At 51.4% G+C, this 19,478-nt stretch overlaps 1 protein-coding gene across 5 annotated transcripts in view; it reads right to left on the bottom strand.

Annotated features, from left to right (window-relative positions):
* Positions 1-283: 283 nt before the first annotated feature.
* Positions 284-19,478, bottom strand: part of EXOC6B (exocyst complex component 6B) — a 280,446-nt gene continuing 261,251 nt past the window's right edge. For 4 of the 5 annotated variants that reach the window (XM_072927818.1, XM_072927820.1, XM_072927821.1 and 1 more), the window contains 2 exons: positions 12,087-12,199; positions 284-4,260 (listed from right to left, as the gene is read on the bottom strand). In XM_072927818.1, coding sequence (XP_072783919.1) covers positions 4,134-4,260; positions 12,087-12,199 — 240 coding nt within the window. In that variant the 3' untranslated portion in view covers positions 284-4,133. The other variant, XM_072927819.1, reaches the window with a different exon arrangement.

Raw genomic sequence — 19,478 nt, 5'->3', positions numbered from 1 at the left:
AAATCTGGGAATTCCAGCCCAGCCCCTCCCCACCCTCCCAGGGAGGAATTTTTGGTTAGAAACCAACTAAAATCCCCCCAGATTTGGGCAAAACTTGGTTTCTGCTCAGGACAACGAGGGAAGGTGGAATCCAACACTCATCCAGGGATTTTCTTCCCCCTTGGATCCCCCATAAACCTGGGTGTTCCAGCAGCCAGGTGTCCGAAGGGGATGTGGAATTTTATCCTTCGTGGAATTTAGGGGTCGGGTTTTTCCCCGGGGGTGCACAGAGCCAGACGAGGTGTTAATGAAACAGTTAAATGCTGTATTTGTTTAATTGGAATTACACCAGGATAAATGTCCAACATGCTAATTTCTAACAGAATTGAACCTGTAAACCATGCAGACCTTTCTCCAACCATTCCAGCTCTTTTTCCTCTTGGAATCAGTAGCTCTGCTAGCGAGTTTTAAGGAAAAAAAAAAACAAAAAAACAAACCAAAACAAACCAACAACAAAATTCCCTTTAAAGTTAAACCTAATTTGCTAAATTTTCCCCTTATTGTGCAACGACTTGTGCAAAAAAAGCTGTTTTCACCACCTCGGTTCCCAAAATCAGGTCCTTCCACCCCAAAATCAACGGGAAAAAGCAACCCCGGTGGGCAGGGAGGGATGTGGGATGGGAGTGTGGGGGTTTTCCTGGCAAAATCTGAGGGATGAGCCAAGGCAGGGAGCAGCTTGGATTGGACAGGATTCCAGAGCTTCCCATGGAATTTTCAGGAAGCTGCAGGTGGGGATGGATCCCAGCTCTGGGAAAAGCTTCCCAAATCCAGCCCTGGGGGCAAGGGAGGGGCTGGAGGTTGGAGCAGCAGCTTTGGGGTGAAGCAAAGCCCCCCCCGAGCTCCCCCCCTCCATCCCGGCGTTTTTGGGGTGAATCCCAGCCAATCCCGGTGTGTTCGGGTCGCTTCCCGCCGATCCACGGCGTTCCCAGAGGACAGCAGAGCTGGGATCATCCCGGAGCCATTTGGGATGGGGTTTGTGGGATTTGTGTTCCCTTGGAGCTGCCAGCAGTGGGATAAATTATGGAATTGCGCTGGGGGGATATGAGGGGTCTCCAGCCCTGTGGAGCTGTAGGAAAAATGGGACAGATATCCCAAAAATCCTGGGACACGAACCCAGCCGGAGCATGGGACGGTGTTTGGATGCTCCAAACCCCTCCAAGGCCCTAAAAAGCACCAAACCCAAGCCAGAACTAACGGGAAAAGCCCGGCGGAGGCAGGAGACACCCAGGGCTCAGGAATCTCTGCCTGGGATTCGGATTCTGGCTGGAATTTGATCCCAAAACTTTGGCACGAGGGACGTGACAGCAGCGATGCCCCCGGAGCAGCCCCAGCTCCATCCCAGCCTCGCTTCCAAGGAATCTGGGGCCACCATGACCCTTCCCACAGCTCCTGCCCGAAATTCCGCCTTCCCCAAAGCCGCCAATCCCAAAACAGCATCATCCCAATTTTTCCTGTCCCCATCCAAGCGGGAGCTGGGATTGGATCTGGAACAAAGTGCAAAAAATCACTGGGAGCATCTGGCTTGAACTCCAGAACTCCAGCCCCAGGAATACCCAAAAAATCCCAGGAAAACCCCTCCTTTCCCACCTCCCAGGTGCTGATGGCTCAGGGAGAACATCCTGTGGATGGGTCGGGCTGCACATCCCCACTCTGGACACCTTTTACGGGATTATTCCCAACTCCTGGAATGCCTGACAACTCCTGAAGAAGGAAAGAAGCTTCTTAGGAAGCCAAAATTGGGTTTTAATATAATTTTTCCCACTGGTGCTGGAATACATTTGCTGGAGCCACGAGAAATCATGGGATAATCCAATTTCCTTTTGTTAAAAAATAAAACCCACTAAGGAATGTTCCCTGGATGTGGAGCGAGGTGTGAGAGCAGCATTATTTATTCTGGGAAGCTGGAAATCTTGGATTTGGGTCCTGCCCCCATTTCCCACCCCCTTTTAAATTCCCTGCAGTGACTTTTCCCTCCTAAGCAATTCCATCCGTGTCGGAGGACACCCATCATTAGGAAGAGACTGAGAGGGGATTTGGGATGTCTTCCAGGGCTATTTTTTTTTGGGGGCAATCTGTTTAAAAGATTAATTTTGTTTGGAAGTGATGGAACATCTCTTGGAACAAAAAGTTAATTGGGACCAGAGTCCCAAAATCCCATTTTTCATCCCGGGCTCTGACTTGCGGTTCCGGCTCTTGACCTCCCGAGATCAGGAACTCCCAGAATCTCTCCCTTGGCCGGATTTGACTTTCCCAGCAGCAAATCCTGAGGGCCAGGAGCCGGTTTGGAGGATCCCAATCCTGGTTTTTCCAAAAGGAACCTGAAGGAGCGGGGATGCCCATCCCAGGTCGCTGCTCCTGGAATTACAGTTCAGGGAGATGGGAAGGAGAGTCCAGCGTGGATTTGGGAAGGGTGGGAGCTGCCTCGGCTGTGCTGGGGATTTTTTGTGGGAATACCTCGTGAATTATAGGAGAGGAAAATGGAATTTCAGGATGACAGCACAAAACCCCTTCCCTGTGTCCCGGAGTTTCTGCTCCTTGTCCATCCCACTCGGAATTCCCATCCCTTGTCCCTCTCTGGGTCACTTCCAGAGGAGTCTCCAAAGCCGATCCCTTTTTGGCCAGGCTGACTCCAACTTTCCTTCACCTGCTGCTTTTCCCGTCATTCCTCTTCCACATCCCTCCAGGAGGAGCTCACAAGGAACCCCACATCCCTGTCCAAACCCAAGGAATTGCAAATTTTCCCTCTTATTAATGAAAACAACCCCTTGGTCCCTGCAGCTGGAGATGGCTGGGACAGCCCAAGAGCTCCAGGGGGTCATTCCTGACTGAGTTCCCGTTTAATTTTGGGATTGAGCCACAGGAACCTTCTCCAAATGAAAACCAAGCCCAAAATATTGCTGAGGAGCAAGGTGGGAAGGCAAAACCTCTGGATGCATCCAGAGGGTTGGGAATGGGCACAGGAGCAGCAGTTCAGGGCTGCAACAACCACCGGGGAGATCGGAATTCCCTTCGAGGGTTTGGGAATGTGGCTGGATAATGTGAGGAATTAAGAGGCAAAATGGTGACAAGATGAGAAGGGTGAAAATTCCCCTCTGGAACTGGAATCCTGGGATTAAATCCTGTTGGTGGCCACCTGGTTTGAGCAGAGGATTTCTGGGGCCTTTGGAACAGGGGGAATTTTATCCACAGGCACTTTGGAGCAGCGCGGCTCCATGGGGGATCTCCCACTGCTCCAGGAGATTCCCGCTGATCCAGCTCCAAAACATCCCGGGGAAGTTTTCCCCATGGAAAACCACCAGGAGGAGAGGGAAGATGGGACACCAGCAGGGAAAAGAGAGGGAAAAGCCCTTCCTGGACACCAGGAGATCCCAGTGTCCCTTCCCACTGCCCATCCATGGATGTCCCCAGCAGCATCCCAGCCCTGGAGCGCTGCCACAGGACACATTCCCAAATTATCCTTCAGCTGTCCCTTCCCAAATCTAATCCAGGTGGCCGCTCCAAACCCTTCTCCGTGATCCCACAGCCCCTGGCAGGTCCTGGAGTGGAGCTCAGGGATGGGAAAGGGTCGCAATTCCAGGGATTTGCAGTCTAATGTGGGAATCAGCCAGTGGAGGGTGAAAAGAGGAGAAAAAAACCCTGGGAAATCCCTTTTTCCTGCCTAAATCCAAACCCCAGGACACACCCAGGGTGACCTTCCTCCCTCTGCCCAGAGACCCCGCGGCTCTTCCCATATTTCTCAGTTTTCCAAGGGAATAAATTAACAAAAGGAAGGCAGGATGATCCCTTCAATTTGGCTTTGACAAAAAAAAAAAACAACAACAAAAAAACCCAAAAAAACCCAAATCAAACAACCCAATCCGGGTGTGAACTTCTCCCAGGCTCCAAGAATTCCCATCGCTTCCTAAACCCCTGAAAATAGGAGTTTATCCAGGAGACTCCTGCCACCACCTCTTTTCCCGGGATTGTTCCGCCGGGAGGGTTTTGCCGCCGGGGGGAGGCTCCGCGGAGACTTTCCGGGCGAATAAAAAAATACAAATCTTCTCTCCCAACGAGATTCCCGAAGTCCCGGCTGCGGGAAGGGCATCCCGAGCCCCTCAGGAGTGGTGGCTGTTGATGAGGCCGCGCAGCTGCTTGGCCACGGTGTCGATCAACTTCTGCTTGTCCCGCTCGTTTTTCCGGAATTGGGCGAAAACGTTGTTTTTCCTGCTGGTATCCCGCATCCTGCATGGAGCACAAACAGGTGATGGAACAGGGATTGGGAATGTTCAGCGGTCTGAGAGGAGAATGTGGAATTTCAAGCCTCTACACCAAATTTTGGGGGATTTTTCAGGTTTAAATCACTCCAATCCCAAACAACGCCACTTTGGGGTCTCCCAATTCCCGCTGTTTTTTCTGGAATTGGGTGAAAATGTTGTATTTCCTGCTGGTGTCCCACATCCTGCACAGAGCACAAACAGGTTATGGAACAGGCATTGGGAATGTCTGGTGGTCTGAGAGGAGGACATGGAATTTCCTGGCTCTACATCAATTTTTGGGAATTTTTCAGGCTTAAATACTTCTAATCCCAAACAAGGCCACTTTGGGGTCTCCCAATTCCCGCTAATTTTTCTGGAATTGGGTGAAAATGTTGTTTTTCCTGCTGGTGTCCTGCATCCTTCACGGAGCACAAACAGGTGATGGAACAGGGATTGGGAATGTTCAGTGGTCTGAGAGGAGAATATGGAATTTCAAGCCTCTACACCAAATTTTGGGGGATTTTTCAGGTTTAAATCACTCCAATCCCAAACAACGCCACTTTGGGGTCTCCCAATTCCCACTAATTTTTCTGGAATTGGGTGAAAATGTTGTATTTCCTGCTGGTGTCCCGCATCCTGCACGGAGCAGAAACAGGTGATGGAACAGGGATTGGGAATGTCCAACACTCGGAGAGCAGGACATGGAATTTCAAGCGTCTACACCAATTTTTTGGGCAGTTTTCATGCCAATCAATGCCACTTTGGGATCTCCCAATTCCCACTCATTTTCCTGGAACTGGGGGAAAACATTTTTCCTGCTGGTGTCCTGCATCCTGCACGGAGCACAAACAGGTGATGGAACAGGGATTGGGAATGTTCAGCGGTCTGAGAGGAGAATATGGAATTTCAAGCCTCTACACCAAATTTTGGGGGATTTTTCAGGCTTAAATCCCTCCAATCCCAATCAATGCCACTGTGGGGTCTCCCAATTCCCGCTGTTTTTTCTGGAATTGGGTGAAAATGTTGTTTTTCCTGCTGGTGTCCCGCATCCTGCACGGAGCACAAACAGGTGATGGAACAGGGATTGGGAATGTCCAACACTCAGAGAGCAGGACATGGAATTTCAAGCGTCTACACCAATTTTTTGGCAGTTTTCATGCCAATCAACGCCACTTTGGGATCTCCCAATTCCCACTCATTTTCCTGGAACTGGGGGAAAATATTTTTCCTGCTGGTATCCCGCATCCTGCACAGAGCACAAACAGGTGATGGAACAGGGATTGGGAATGTTCAGCGGTCTGAGAGGAGAATATGGAATTTCAAGCCTCTACACCAAATTTTGGGGGATTTTTCAGGCTTAAATCCCTCTAATCCCAAACAAGGCCACTTTGGGGTCTCCCAATTCCCACTAATTTTTCTGGAACTGGGTGAAAATGTTGTTTTTCCTGCTGGTATCCCACATCCTGCACGGAGCACAAACAGGTTATGGAACAGGGATTGGGAATGTTCAGCGGTCTGAGAGGAGAATATGGAATTTCAAGCCTCTACACCAAATTTTGGGGGATTTTTCAGGCTTAAATACTTCTAATCCCAAACAACGCCACTTTGGGGTCTCCCAATTCCCGCTATTTTTTCTGGAATTGGGTGAAAATGTTGTTTTTCCTGCTGGTGTCCTGCATCCTGCATGGAGCACAAACAGGTTATGGAACAGGGATTGGGAATGTCCAGCACTCAGAGAGCAGGACATGGAATTTCCAGGCTCTACACCAATCTTTTTTTTTTTAATTTTCATGCATTTTTGCTTTAAACCCCTTTAATCCAAATCAACACCACTTTGGGATCTCTCCCTAATTCCCAAGTGCAGGAAATCCTAAATCCTCCCTCTTCCAAACAGGGAATTTTCCATCCCCACGTCACCTTCTGGGGCGGCGATGGAATTTGAGGAGGAAATTTGAAAATCAGCACAGAATCCACAGAATTAAGGCCTTTTAATTCAAACTTGCATGCTCGAGGTGCAGCTTTAGGGGAGGCTGGGAAGGCCTGGAGCTGTGAATTTAAATTTTATAAAATATTCCAGGGAATCACGGGATGTTTGGGTTGGAAGGGACCTTAAATCCCATCCATTTCCAACCCCCTGCCCTGGGCACCATCCCATTTTTTTCCTGATGAATAAAAAAATATATATTATGTAAATGTATATAATTTATATTAAATGTAACACGGAATAATTGCCATTCCAGGAAGGAATCCAGCTTTTGGAAGGAGCACGGAGTCTCCAGGAGGTCTCCATAAATCCAGAGCCCAGCAGAGCAGGAGGTGGGATGGGGGCAAAGCTCGGGGGGTTTTATGCACTCCTGCATTCCCAAATCCATATTTTGAGGGGGAACAGGGCTTGGGATATTCCCAGGGGTGCTGGGAAGGGAAAAAGATCCCACCAGGATCAACCTTCCAGCAGCTCCTGAAGGCACAACCTCCCAAAATCCAACCTGCTGGGGCTCGGCTCTTCCAAATTATCCCGATTTGTGAAAGATTTTCTGGGTAAATCAGATGTGGCAGAGGCTGAGGGCTTTGGATGCATCCCATAATCCCAGTTTTTGGCTGTGGGGACCGAAAGGAAGCGCTGAAGTGGCAAGGACACGGTGCTGATGATCCGTGGGAAGCTGGCACTGGATCATCCTGAGGGTCTGGAGTCAGCCGAGCGCAACCCCAACCTCTCCAAACTTCCGGAACACAAACAAACATCCAAGGTTTTCCAGGCTTCCGCTTCCTAGAAAGAGCCACAGGGAATCTGAAATGCTCCCAAAAACACCAGGCTTGGAACTGGAATCCAGGATAACAACTTTATCCAAAGGGGAATTTACTGGGGTTACCAGGGACGGAGCTGCTCTCCCAACAGGAACAGGAGAGCTTGGAGCACTTCCAGTCATCAAAAAAAACGGGATTTGTTTGTTTTTTGCTATTTTTCAGCTGGAGCAGGTTGGCAGCTGCTCCTCCAGGAGAACCAGGGAGCGATTGTGCCAGCGGGAAGCGGAGTTTGGAGTCGCCCAGGTCCTGCTATAGTGGATCTGGGGATAATTATCCTCCCCTGGAGCTCCAAACAGCTCCAGGAGGTCTCCAAGCCCTTCCCCAGGAAGGCTGGGAGCTCTCTGGGGTTCCAGAGGGACTCAGAGGTGCTGGAAGTTGATCTGTACCTTTGGAAAGCCCTTCCCAGCCCTTCCACACACCGGGAATTTGGAGCTTTTCCATCTCAGAACCTCTGGGGCCATCCCCCACCCCACGGGAGCTGCTCAGGTCCATGGAATGTTTTGGAAGCAGCGCACATTCCGTGCAAGGAAACCTTGGGGTGCGTTGGGATGACTGGGAAGGAGCAGGATGGATAAACCTCAGGATCAGGAGGGAAAGGGATTGAAAAGCTGGAGCCCTGATCCCACAAAATACCCAAAGAAGTGGATCTGGAAAAGTCTGGGAGCTGCTGGAATTTCCAGATGCCACGGGAAGGTGCAAGCACTGAGACATTGACTCTTATGAATTAATTAAGCTGCCTACAGGACACAGAATCCTGCAGAATTCGGGATGGGCTGTGCAGATCCACAGATTTTTTCCTGAGCAGAGCTTTGGGATAACTGGGAGCGCCCATAACAAACCCACGGAGATGAATCTGGAAAAGTCTGGGAGCTGCTGGGATCTCCAGACACCACGTGAAGGTGCAAGCACTGAGACGTTAAATATTATTAATTAATCAAGCTGCCTACAGGACAGAAAATTCTGCAGGATTTGGGATGGGCTGTGTAGATCCATGAGAGCCTTTTTCCCTGAGAAGAGTTTTGGGATCACTGGGATCATCCATAACAAATCCACAGAGGTGGATGCCGTGAAATCTGGGAGCTGCTGGGACCTCCAGACACCACGTGAAGATGCAACAACCGAGACATTGACTATTATTAATTAATTAGGCTGCTTACAGGACACAGAATCCTGGAGGATTCAGGCTGGGATGTGCAGATCCACAGATTTTTTCCTGAGCAGAGCTTTGGGATAACTGGGAGTGCTATTACAAAACCCAGACAAGTGGATATGGAAAAGTCTGGGAACATCTGGGAGCTGCTGGGATCTCCAGGCACCACGTGAAGATGCAAGCACTGAGACATTAAATATTATTAATTAATCAAGCTGCCTACAGGACACAGAATCCTGCAGGATTTGGGATGGGCTGTGCAGCTCCCCTGCTCTATTTCTCCGAGCAGAGCCTTGGGATAACCTGGGTTTGGATGCCAGTCCCAGGATGAGGAGTGAAAGGAAGGGAAAGGCGAGCTCGGCACTGTCCCCACCCCTGTCAACAAACACCACCTCGCAGAGAGCCGAGCTTTGTCTCAATTAATCCGGGAGGGGAAGAAAGCAGATGGGTAAAAGCTCCTCTTTTAGCTGTAATTAGTGCATCTGGGAGGATCGGGTTGCGCAGGGCCCCGCTCCGGAGGCACTTTGCATTTCCAGCGCTTTGGCTCCATTGAGAGCGGACAATCGGGGCGAGGGTGAGAGCCCGAGCGAGCGCATACTTACACCCGGGATATCCTGGGAGAGAGCCGCACCGCCCTGATAAGGGACACAGATAGCCGGGAGAACAGCTTACAGCCCCAGCCGGCCCCGCTCGGAACTCCCCACGGAATTCCCGGCGGGATGGGAGGCAGAGGATGTGCCCGGAGAGCTCGTGGGGGATGGACAGAGACCCTCAGAGGGTCTACCACTACCACCCTGGCAGTGCCCAAAGCCAGGATGGACACTGGGGCTTGGAGCAGCCTGGGACAGGGCGAGGTGTCCCTGCCTTGGATGGGATGGGAATGGGATGATCCTTAAGGATCCTTCCAACCCAACCCATTCCAGGATTCTGGAGCTCTTCGGCTCTAGGAGAGCTGGGAATGTTCCCCTGGAGAAGGGAAAAATCCAGGGAATGCTCAGAGTCCCTGGAGGGGCTCCAGGAGAGCTGGAGAGGGACTGGGGACAAGGGACAGAGGGACAGGAGCCAGGGAATGGCTCCCAGTGGGAAAGGGGAGCTTGGGCTGGGATCTTGGCAAGGAATTCCTGGCTGGGCTGGAATTCCCAGATTTGCTGTGGCTGCCCCTGGATCCCTGGCAGTGCCCAAGGCCAGGCTGGATCCACCTGGGACAGTGGGAGGTGTCCCTGCCCATGGATGAGGTGGGAACGGGATGATCCTTCAGGCTCCTTCCAACCCAAACCATTCCATGATTCCATGACTTTATGGAGTGAGCCAGGCTGGGGGTTGGTGACATTTTAACACCTCTGAGCGTGGAGCTGCTCTCCTGCTGTCCCACCACCTTCCCAGCCCCTGCCATGATCTCAGCTCACTGCCTGCCTCAACTCCCCGGCTCTTCCCGGTTCTTCACAGCCGAGCTCCCAGATTTTTGGGCACATCTTTATTTTAGCATTTTCCTGTCAGCTCTGAGTTAACCTCTCGCAGCTCGGACGCTGGGTCACGGATTGGCCGTGTGACACGGAATTATTCCGGCTGGAAGAGCCCTCCGAGGTCACCAAATCCAACCATCCCCCCCGGCACTTCCACACCCACCCCTGACCCACGGCCCCGAAAAACCCAGAGATAACACAGCCCATCAAACTCCAGTATAAACACAACGCCACGAGGTGTGAAAGTCCTTTTAAACCCAGTTTGGTGCCCGTGTCCCTCCCTGCTGCCCTCGGGGTGTCCCGACGTGCCAGGATATCCGTGCCGGGATATCCGTTCTTCTCCACTGGTGGGGAGCAGCTGCACCATGATGACACAGAGGGAACCCCGAAGTTCACAAACACCCCAAGGCCACTCACAGAATCAGAGATTCAGGAAAAATTTGGGTTGGAAGGGACCTTTAAAGCCCATCCAGTGCCACCGCTGTCCCAGGGTGCTCCAAGACCCATCCAACCCGGCCTTAGACACTTCCAGGGATGCAGCTTGGTTTGGATTAACCACGGAATCAGGGCGTGGGGAGCAGTTTGAGGTGATTTGGGATCTCTCCTTCTCCTGGAGGAGGGGGTGGATGACTTAAAGTTGGGGCCACACTTCCAGAAGAACATCCAAAGCCCCAGGATCCCTGGAAGTGTCCGAGGCCAGGTTGGACAGGGCTGGGAGCAGCCTGGGATACTGGGAGGCATCCTGCCCATGGATCTGGATGGGCTTTAAGGTCGTTTTCCCACCCAAACCATTCCATGATTCCACGAGGATCCCCTCTCCTGCCCGCTCCTCCACGGAGGACCCAGCAGCGCAGCGCCCGTGCCAGGAGCCGCTCGGAAAACGCTAAATTCCCACTTTTTGGCTCGGAAAACGGCCTGGGAGGTCTGCCGGGAGCGGGAGCAGGGTGGATCCTTCCCGAGCCAGCTTGGAGCTGGACCAGCGGAGATCATCTGGGAGACCCACCACGGGCAGGGGTGACAGGCAAAGCAAATCCCGCTTTTCCTGCGGGAAAATCCCTGCAGGACTGGCACAGCCCCCCGGGAGCCACCCCGGAGCCCCGGCACCGCTCCAGGATTCGGGATGGAGCCGTGTGGGAACTGCAGCCCCCAAAGGATGGACTGAGGGAGCTCCGGAGGCTCCTCCGGCCCCACGGGATCGGGATCGGGATCGGGGATCTCCGGGATCCCTGCAGGAGAAACGGGAACAGGAACGAATGGGAAGAGAAGGAGATGGAAATAAAAATGTGGGGATGGGTAGAAGTAGAAAGAAATGCAGATAAAAATATGGAAATAAATAGAAATATAGAAATACAGAAATATTGAAATATGAAAATATTGAAATATGAAAATATGGAGATATAGCTAAAAACACAGAAACAGAAATAAATAGGGAATAAAATATAGGAATAGAAATAAAATACAGAAATGGAAATAAAAACAGAAATAGAACTATAGAAATAAAAAAGTATAGAAATCTAGAAATCTAGAACTCTAGAAATATATAAATAAATATATATATAAATACAGAAATATAGAAATGTAGAAATATAGAAATACAGAAATATGGAAATGTAGAAATATAGAAATACAGAAATATAGAAATGTAGAAATGTAGAAATACAGAAATGTAGAAATAAAAATACAGAAATAGAAATAAAACCAGAAATAAATAGAACTATAGAAATAAATAGAAATATAGAAATATAGAAATACAGAAATACAGAAGTGTTGAAATAAAAATATAGAAATATAAAGAAATATAGAAATAAAAATACAGAAATAGAAATAAATAAAGAAGTAAATAGAAATAGAGATAACAAAATATAAACAGAAATACATAAATACAATTCAAAATACAGAAATAGAAATGAAAATGGAAATGTAGAAACAAAAAGAAATAGAAGTACAGAAATACAGAAACAGAAAGGGATAAAATAGAATATTCTCAGGTGGAGGGGAAGCTGGAACAACATGGTCCAACTGCCCAACCACTTCACGACCAGAAGTTGTTCATGGCATTGCCCAAACGCCTCCCAAACACTAAAAAATTCGGGATAGCCACTCCTGCCTGCAGCCCAGCACATTTTAAAGGATTTTGGAGCTGGAGGTTCACCTTTACAGCGAAATTTTCCGGTAGGACAAGGAAAACTGCTTAAGAGCCAATAAAAGAAGGACCCGCAGCCAAGGCACTGGATTTGGATAACGCGGGATTCGGGTCAGCGGGATGAGATGGGATTTTTCCATCTGAGCTCCCTCTGTCCACCCAGGGCCGAGATCTTTGCTCACAGGGGTGGAAAGAGCTGCTAGAGCACGACGGGGGTGGAAATTCCCTCGGGATTTGGGGGCCACACTCACTTTTCCAGCAGGATGAGGGCTGTGGTGGGGTTCACGCGAAGGTACTTGCACGTGGGCTGCCCGTAGTCGGCCAAATACGTCGACCAATCCCATTGGATGAACAGATCCAGGAGCTGGAAAGGATAAAACAAACGGGGTTTGAAAAAGATGGAAAAGGGAGCAGGTGTTTCCCTGGAAGCTGGCAGAGGTCCTGGGCAGGTGGAGTTATCCGTAAAAAAATGAGTGCAGGCTTTATTAAATTGTTTAGTATTATTCTGTTAACATTTCATCATTCACTTGGTTGTACTTCATTATTAATTTAGGAATAATTAACATTGATTAATGCAGGGCTGTATTAATTTAGCCATTGAGCATTCCTGCTCTGTGATCCCTAATTTTGGGGATTCGAGGGGGATTTGAGGTCTGAGGCACCTCGAGGACGTGGGTGACAAACAACCCCAGTGCCCTGACGCTCTCAGCTACGGCAGGAGGAAACTTTTGGGGTCAAAGTCACCACAAACTGGTTCCAGCATCATTCCAACCATTCCCCACAGATTTCTCATCGCCCTGGGTCCATCCCAACACCCTCCAAGGGCTCTGGAAGTGTCTCCAATGCCCTGAGGAGCTCGGGGGGGTTATTCCGGGTGAGTGCAGCTCCCAGAGCTGGGAGTCCCAGGTGCTTTCCAGACGTTGGTAAGAGAAACCACCAGGCCTTGGCAGCAGGGGAAAGAAAAGGGATTAACTCGGCCATCCGTGACCGCCAAAATTCCCACCCGCAGCCCTTCGTGTCCACAAACGATCCTGCTCCTCCCAGCCAGGTGAGACACGGGCAAACGACAGCCCAGGTCGCCCCAATGTCATCTTCCCACACCGTCCCATCCTTGTTTTCCTTAAAAACCAGGAGCTGCCATGCCCTCCTCACATGAGGATCTCCTCACCTCAGAGGGGATTTGGCCTCTCCACCCACCCACGAGGGCACGGATTCGCTGTGTATCTCAGAATTATTCCAGTTGGAAGAGCCCTCCAAGGTCACCAAATCCAACCATCCCCCAGCATTTCCACCCCCATCCCTGACCCACAGGCCAGGGATGTTCTCTAAATTCCCAAGTTCCCTAAATGCCCTCTTCCCACACCGTTCCCATCCTTGTTTTCCGTAAAAACCAGGAGCTGCCATGCCCACCTCACATGTGGATGTTCTCGTCTCAGTGAGGACTTGGCTCCTCCACCCACCCATGAGGACAAAGTCCCAGTTCCCTAAATGCCCTCTTCCCACACCACTCCTATCCTTATTTTCCTTAAAAACCAGGACCTGCCATGCCCTCCTCACATGACGATCTCCTCCATCAACGACGACTTGGCTTCTCCAGCCACTCATGAAGGCACAGTCCAATGGCCTCTTCCCACTCCGTTCCCATCCTTGTTTTCCTTAAAAACCAGGCGCTCCCCTGCCCTCCCCACACGTGGATCTCCTCACCTCGACGAGGACGTGGTTTCTTCACCCGTCCACGGCGGCACGGCCCAGCATTCCCGGGATGCCGCCTTCACCCCTGCCCCATCCACAGCAGGTTAATTAAGAGCTCCTGCCGTTCCCCCCTCCCAGAGATCCCGTCTTGGAGCGCCGCTGTGACCGCTCTATTTGGGGACGGGCTGCCAAGCGCGTGGACGTCTTCATCGCCCGCTCGGCGCGCCCCGGTGCCCACCACCGGAGCCGGGAGAGGCCGGGCCCGTCCCGCGGCCAAGCGGGGCCCATAGAGGCCTCATTGTCCCCGCGTCTCCATGGTTTTCCTGGAGGCCCCGGCGCTGTTTAACAACGCATCCTGCCCCGCCAAGAAGGGGATTTAGCTCCTCCGAGACCTCCAGATACAAAACAAAAATGTGCAACAAGATTCTTTTTGACTATGTAGGTCAGGGCAAGGAAAACAAGCTGTCGGGAACAATCCCCCGGGCTGGCGGGGGGGACGGATTAGCCGGGACCTAAGAGGGCTTTTCCAGCCCGGGTCCCGCTCGGCTTTGTCCGGCGGGGCCTTTGTGTTGAACTACAAACCCAAGCTGAACATCATTGGCAGGAGGTTTTTTTTTCCAAGGGGGCACCTTGGAGAGAGACAACCTTAAATATGATTTCACAGGCGCTTTTCAGGCCGAGCGCCGGGGCCAAAACGCTTCCGTGGGGTTTGGCGGCTGCTGGGAGGAGTCGCATGGCTGTAGAGCCTCAAAGGGAACCCCCACAACGCGCCAAAGACCTCTTGCTGGTGGCCCCCGGGAGGCTGAACGTGCCTCGGGCAAATCCCGAACAAAGCCTGAACGGGCTCTTGCCATGGAGCGTCCAGGGGCCAGGTAGCTGTTGGTGGGGAGGGGAATCAAGAGCCGGGAGGAAAGGGATGAAGGAAGAAAGGAAATAAAAAAGTGAGGATTAGGATGGGGGTTTGAAGAAGATGGAATTAAACCATTGGGAGTTGTTCTGGCAGAGGTTTGGGAGCAGTGCAGGAGCTCAAAGGGACATGGAGCTGCTCCAGGGCTGGAGTCCCTCTGCTCTGGAGCCAGGCTGGGAGAGCTGGGAATGTTCCCCTGGAGAAGGGAAGGCTCCAGGCAGAGCTCAGAGCCCCTTGCAGGGCCTGAAGGGGCTCCAGGAGAGCTGGAGAGGGACTGGGGACAAGGGACAGAGGGACAGGAGCCAGGGAATGGCTCCCACTGCCAGAGAAACTCCAGTCACCCCAAACCATTGACAGCAGCTCCACATGAGCCCAGGTGTGCCCAGGTGGCTAAGAAGGCCAAGGGCACCTGGGCTGTGCCAGATCTGGGGTGGCAGCAGGCCCAGGGCAGTGTCCTTGTCCCCAGTGCTGGGGCAGCTCTGGAGAGCCCTGGAGGGGCTGGAGCCTGGCCAGGGCAGGGAATGGAGCTGGGAAGGGGCTGGAGAGTTCCTGAGGGAGCTGGGAAGGGGCTGGAGAGTTCCTGAGGGAGCTGGGAAGGGGCTGGAGAGTTCCTGAGGGAGCTGAGGGGGCTCAGCCTGGAGCAGAGGAGGCTCAGGGGGACCTTGTGGCTCTGCACAGGAGGGGACAGCCGGGGGGATTTGGGATCTGTTCCCAGGAAACAGGGACAGGAGGAGAGGGAACGGCCTCAGGGGAGCCTCGGGGTGGATATTGGGAATATTCCTAGATGAGAAGGACTGTCCAACATGATGGAGGCCGTGTCCCTGGGAGGATTTGAAGGATCCACTTGGGGACAGGGGTCAGCAGTGGCCTTGGCAGTGCTGAAGAAAGGCCGGACTCGATCTCTGAGCGCTTTTCCAACCTTATTGATCCCGCGACTCCCAGCGCTCCCACCTCAGCCTGGACCTTCCCAGAGCTCTCGCAGAGCCAGACCACCCCCAGGTGGCTCCCGACAGTGACGGATGGGCTGTGTATTTTCCAACTCTTTGCCCACATCCATCTTTTTTGGCTCGGCAGCTCCACGGCCGGCCGGGGCCAGCACCTTTGGCCCCGGCTGCCGATGCTCCCGGCCCGGCTGCGGGTCGCGCTCCGGAGGGGAGAGGTCCTGCAGGAGGAAGCCCGAAGGCTCAGGGAGAGCTGCCTCCAGACGATTTATCTGTCACATAAATGTGGTTTTATTGGTTTTACTGCTTCAACTTTTCACCTCTGCTGCTAAATCTGAACGGGCCGAGGGGAAAGGAAGAAAAGGGAAAAGGAAAGAAGAGCCGGCAGCGCGGGGCTGCCGCGGGTCTGCCGAGGGAGTTTCCAAATCAAATATGCAAATACCATTAATTCTTTAAACTGGAGTCTCCCTTTCAAGGCCATAAATCAAACTCGACAGCACATCCACTGGGAGGCTGGGGCGGGGGAAGGAAAAGAGAGGAGGGAAAGGGGAAAAAAGAGGAGGGAAAAATTAAGAGGAGCTTTCAGCACGGTGATGTGGGAGTGGGATAAGATCAGGAAGCTGCAGATGTGCTCGGGGCTGGGGATCTGCAGCTTCCCAGGGTCCCAAGAACACCTTGAGGAGGAGCAGGGAGAGGTGCAGGTACAGCTATATAAAAAAAGAGAAGTGATGGATGGGTCAAAAAAATGCCAGAAAAAATGTATTAAAAACTACTAAAATTGGTTTTATACACACACAGGAGCTTGTATCCAAATTGAAGTGCAGAATTCAAGAGAAGGAAACGCTGGAATGGAAGAATTAAACTGGGAGCCAGCTCCCAGCCCTGTCCCAGGTTCCCCTAGGAAGAACTTTCCCCCCATTTCATGGAATCATCACGGAATCATTTAAACTGGAAAAGACCTTTCACATCATCAAATCCAACCACCAGTTCTACCTCAAAACCACTTCCTTTTCACCCCCCTTGCAACGTCACCACCTCAAACTCTTCAAAAATGTCCTTTTTCATCCAGGCAGACAGATTTTTATCCCCCTCACCTCAAGCAGAGGGCGAGGGTGGCTGGAAGGTCCCTGCAGGAGGAGACCAGGCCGTGGCTGGGCTCCGCATCCCCCTCCAGATGGGAAGGAGAGCAGGGACAGTTTGTTCTGTCTGATGACAGCGTGGAATCTGGATGGAATCCTCCCAGCCAAGCCAGGAGCGCTGGAATGTGAATCCAAACTGACTCCAAACACGGTTTGCAAGCCCTGCCAGAGCTCCTGGAACCAGATCTAAGCCACCACCGGCGTTCGCACGCTCGCAGCCGTGTCACTCTCATGGAATCATGGAATGGTTTGGGTGGGAAGGGACCTCAAAGCCCACCCAGATCCAACCCCATGGGCAGGGACACCTCCCACTATCCCAGGTGGCTCCAAGCCCCAGTGGCCAGCCTGACCTTGGACACTGCCAGGGATGGGCCCCTGACTGCCCCATCTGGCCCAGCATCCCCCAACAGGGAATTGCACCAAAAGCTCCTGACCTGCAGGAAATTCCCATGGGAATGCTCCAGTTTTCCCAGGAAAAGGGGCAGGATCTGATTGCATAAGAGACATCCCCTCATCGTGGTTTTCCAGCCTTTTAGGGGTGGCTACCAGGAGGAGGAAGATGTCTCTTCACAAGGAACCCCACGGAGAAGATGAGGAGCAAAGGCTCCAAGGTGCCACAGGAAAGGTTTGACCTCCACACAAGAAAAAAATTCCTTGGAGTGAGACCCATCTTCCACTGGACAAGTTCCCCTGGATGTGGTGGAGACGCCACTGCTGGAAGTTTTCGGGATGCACGGGACAGGGCTCCTTCCATCCATTCCTTCCCACACCAGGCTGGACCCTCAAGATCCCTCCTAACCAGGGTGGTTGTGTGATTCCATCCCAGAAAAAACCTTCCCTCTGGTCCACCACAAGATTTCCTCCCAGGGACAAGGCGGAGCACCAAGACGGATTTGGTGGGATTGGATGGATTTGGTGGGATTGGATGGATTTGGTGGGATTGGATGGATTTGGTGGGATTGGATGAATTTGGTGGGATTGGATGAATTTGGTGGGATTGGATGGATTTGGTGGGATTGGATGGATTTGGATTCCACCAGGATGGATTGGAGAGGACTTTCCTCTGCCAGCACCATTCCCAGCAGATAAAATGGTGCCAGGGTTGATGGGAAACATTCCACAAAGAACTAAACCTTTCCTTCAAAAAAAGCCTAAATTAGGGAATTCAGTCCCTGGTTCTGCAAGCACACTCAGCTGGGTTGAGGTGAGGCAAAGTCTTCCTTGTGGTGGGATTTTGGGGACACTCAGATCCTCATGGGAGTGACAGTGATGCCACGTGGTTATGGCCAAGATTTTGTGATGAGTTTTATGTCTCCAGGGCATGGAAAAGCATGAATTGAGTCAGGTTTGGTGTTTTCCCAGCTGGAAGCAGCATTCCTGCCCTGAACCCTGCTGAGGGCCACATCCATGAGCTGGGTCACATCCCTGAGTGCCCACTCTGGTTTTCCATGGAAGAAGGGGGAAATATTTTCAGATCCAAGGTGAAAACAACTCTCAAAAGCTCCATTATCCCTCCTTATCCTCACAACTGCTGTCTGATGTTCCTCTTCCCAGGGTTTTTTTGGACCTGGAATGAACAACCTTTGACCCAACACTGTCCACAAACCAGCTTTGATTGGTACGAGATCACACCTTGAACTTCTAAACCTCGGGAGAAATTTCCTTTAAAAAGCTCCTTTCCCTGACTGAACACCACAGCTCCTCAGGAGAGGGGACAGCGAGAGGCTGTACTTGTGTCCCACCTGGAGGACGGGACAAAGTGCTCCTGTGGGATCAAAAATCCGTGGTGACACCCAGTCCTGCTGGGGACTTCCATGAAAAACACAAAACTACGGAAAACCAGTGGCAATTCCCAGTTTGTCCACATCCATAACCCATCCCACTGCTGGTGGAGCAGCCCCTCCCACCATCCAGCAGGGAATTGTCATGGATTACACAAATCCAGAGGAACTTCCAGCAGCAGCAGCCACGGACACGCACAGTCCAAATAACTTATTTTGGGGAGGTTTCAATTACGCCTCGTGGGAAAGGAATACTGAAAGAGAAAGAAATATTCCAACCCCTGGGAAGACGTGGGGTTTGGACAATAGTGTTCCCAAAAAGAAAAGGCACCGGGAATTGGAACATGATGTTTGTTGTTGAATTTGCGAAAGGCACGGAGGGGGAAATCGTGACCTAAGTGAAAACAGGAGCGGATTTGTCACTGGTTTCACTGGAAAGGAGGATTTGCTCTGGGAATTGGGTGTCCTGGGGGTGAGGGGTTGGAAAGCACTCACAGGGTGATGGACGAGGCAAGGGATCAACACACGGAGCAAAGGGAAGGAAAATCTTAATTTAGGTGCTCCCCTAATTACCTGGATTTCTGGGAATTAATACAGATCCAAGAGTCCTGCTTGGACCTCTCTGTGAGACACAACCACCCCAAGTGACTGCTCCAGATCTCCTGGGATGTCCCATCCAGGGATGTCCTCCTGGAGAGAGGAGAACCAATTCCAAGCTCCTCACCTCACATTTAACTGGGTTGACCTTGCAAGTTAAAAGCAGCAATTTAATTATTTTTTTTTTATCTGAAAAAGTCAAACAGTTCCTGGAAAAAAAAAACAAACCAAAAAGCAACAAAACAGGAGAGGAATCTGAGAGGATTTATGGCAGTCAGGACAGTTTGTAACCAAGAGAGGTTTGAGACCAACAAAACCCAAATCTGTCCAGTCTGGATTATTTTCAGCTTCGCATTATTGCCTGTTTATAGGTTCTTGTATTCCTGATAGCCCAGATTTCCAGGGAAAGGGCTCCACAAGGCTTTTTTTGCACAGAAAGATCTCCTGGTTTTCCAGCTGTGAACATTCATCGTTTATTAGGAGGAAAACCTCTGGCTTTCCACCTCTGGCTTTCCACCTGCTTTGAAGCCATGCTGGAATTACACGCGGTTGACTTTTCTCCTCTTCCCGAAGGAATTTCTTCCAA

The sequence above is a fragment of the Taeniopygia guttata genome, chromosome 4 (genome assembly GCF_048771995.1).
Source record: "Taeniopygia guttata chromosome 4, bTaeGut7.mat, whole genome shotgun sequence".
Lineage (NCBI taxonomy): Eukaryota > Metazoa > Chordata > Aves > Passeriformes > Estrildidae > Taeniopygia > Taeniopygia guttata.
Note: the sequence above shows the minus strand (reverse complement) of the source record. Positions and strands in the feature narration are given on the sequence as shown.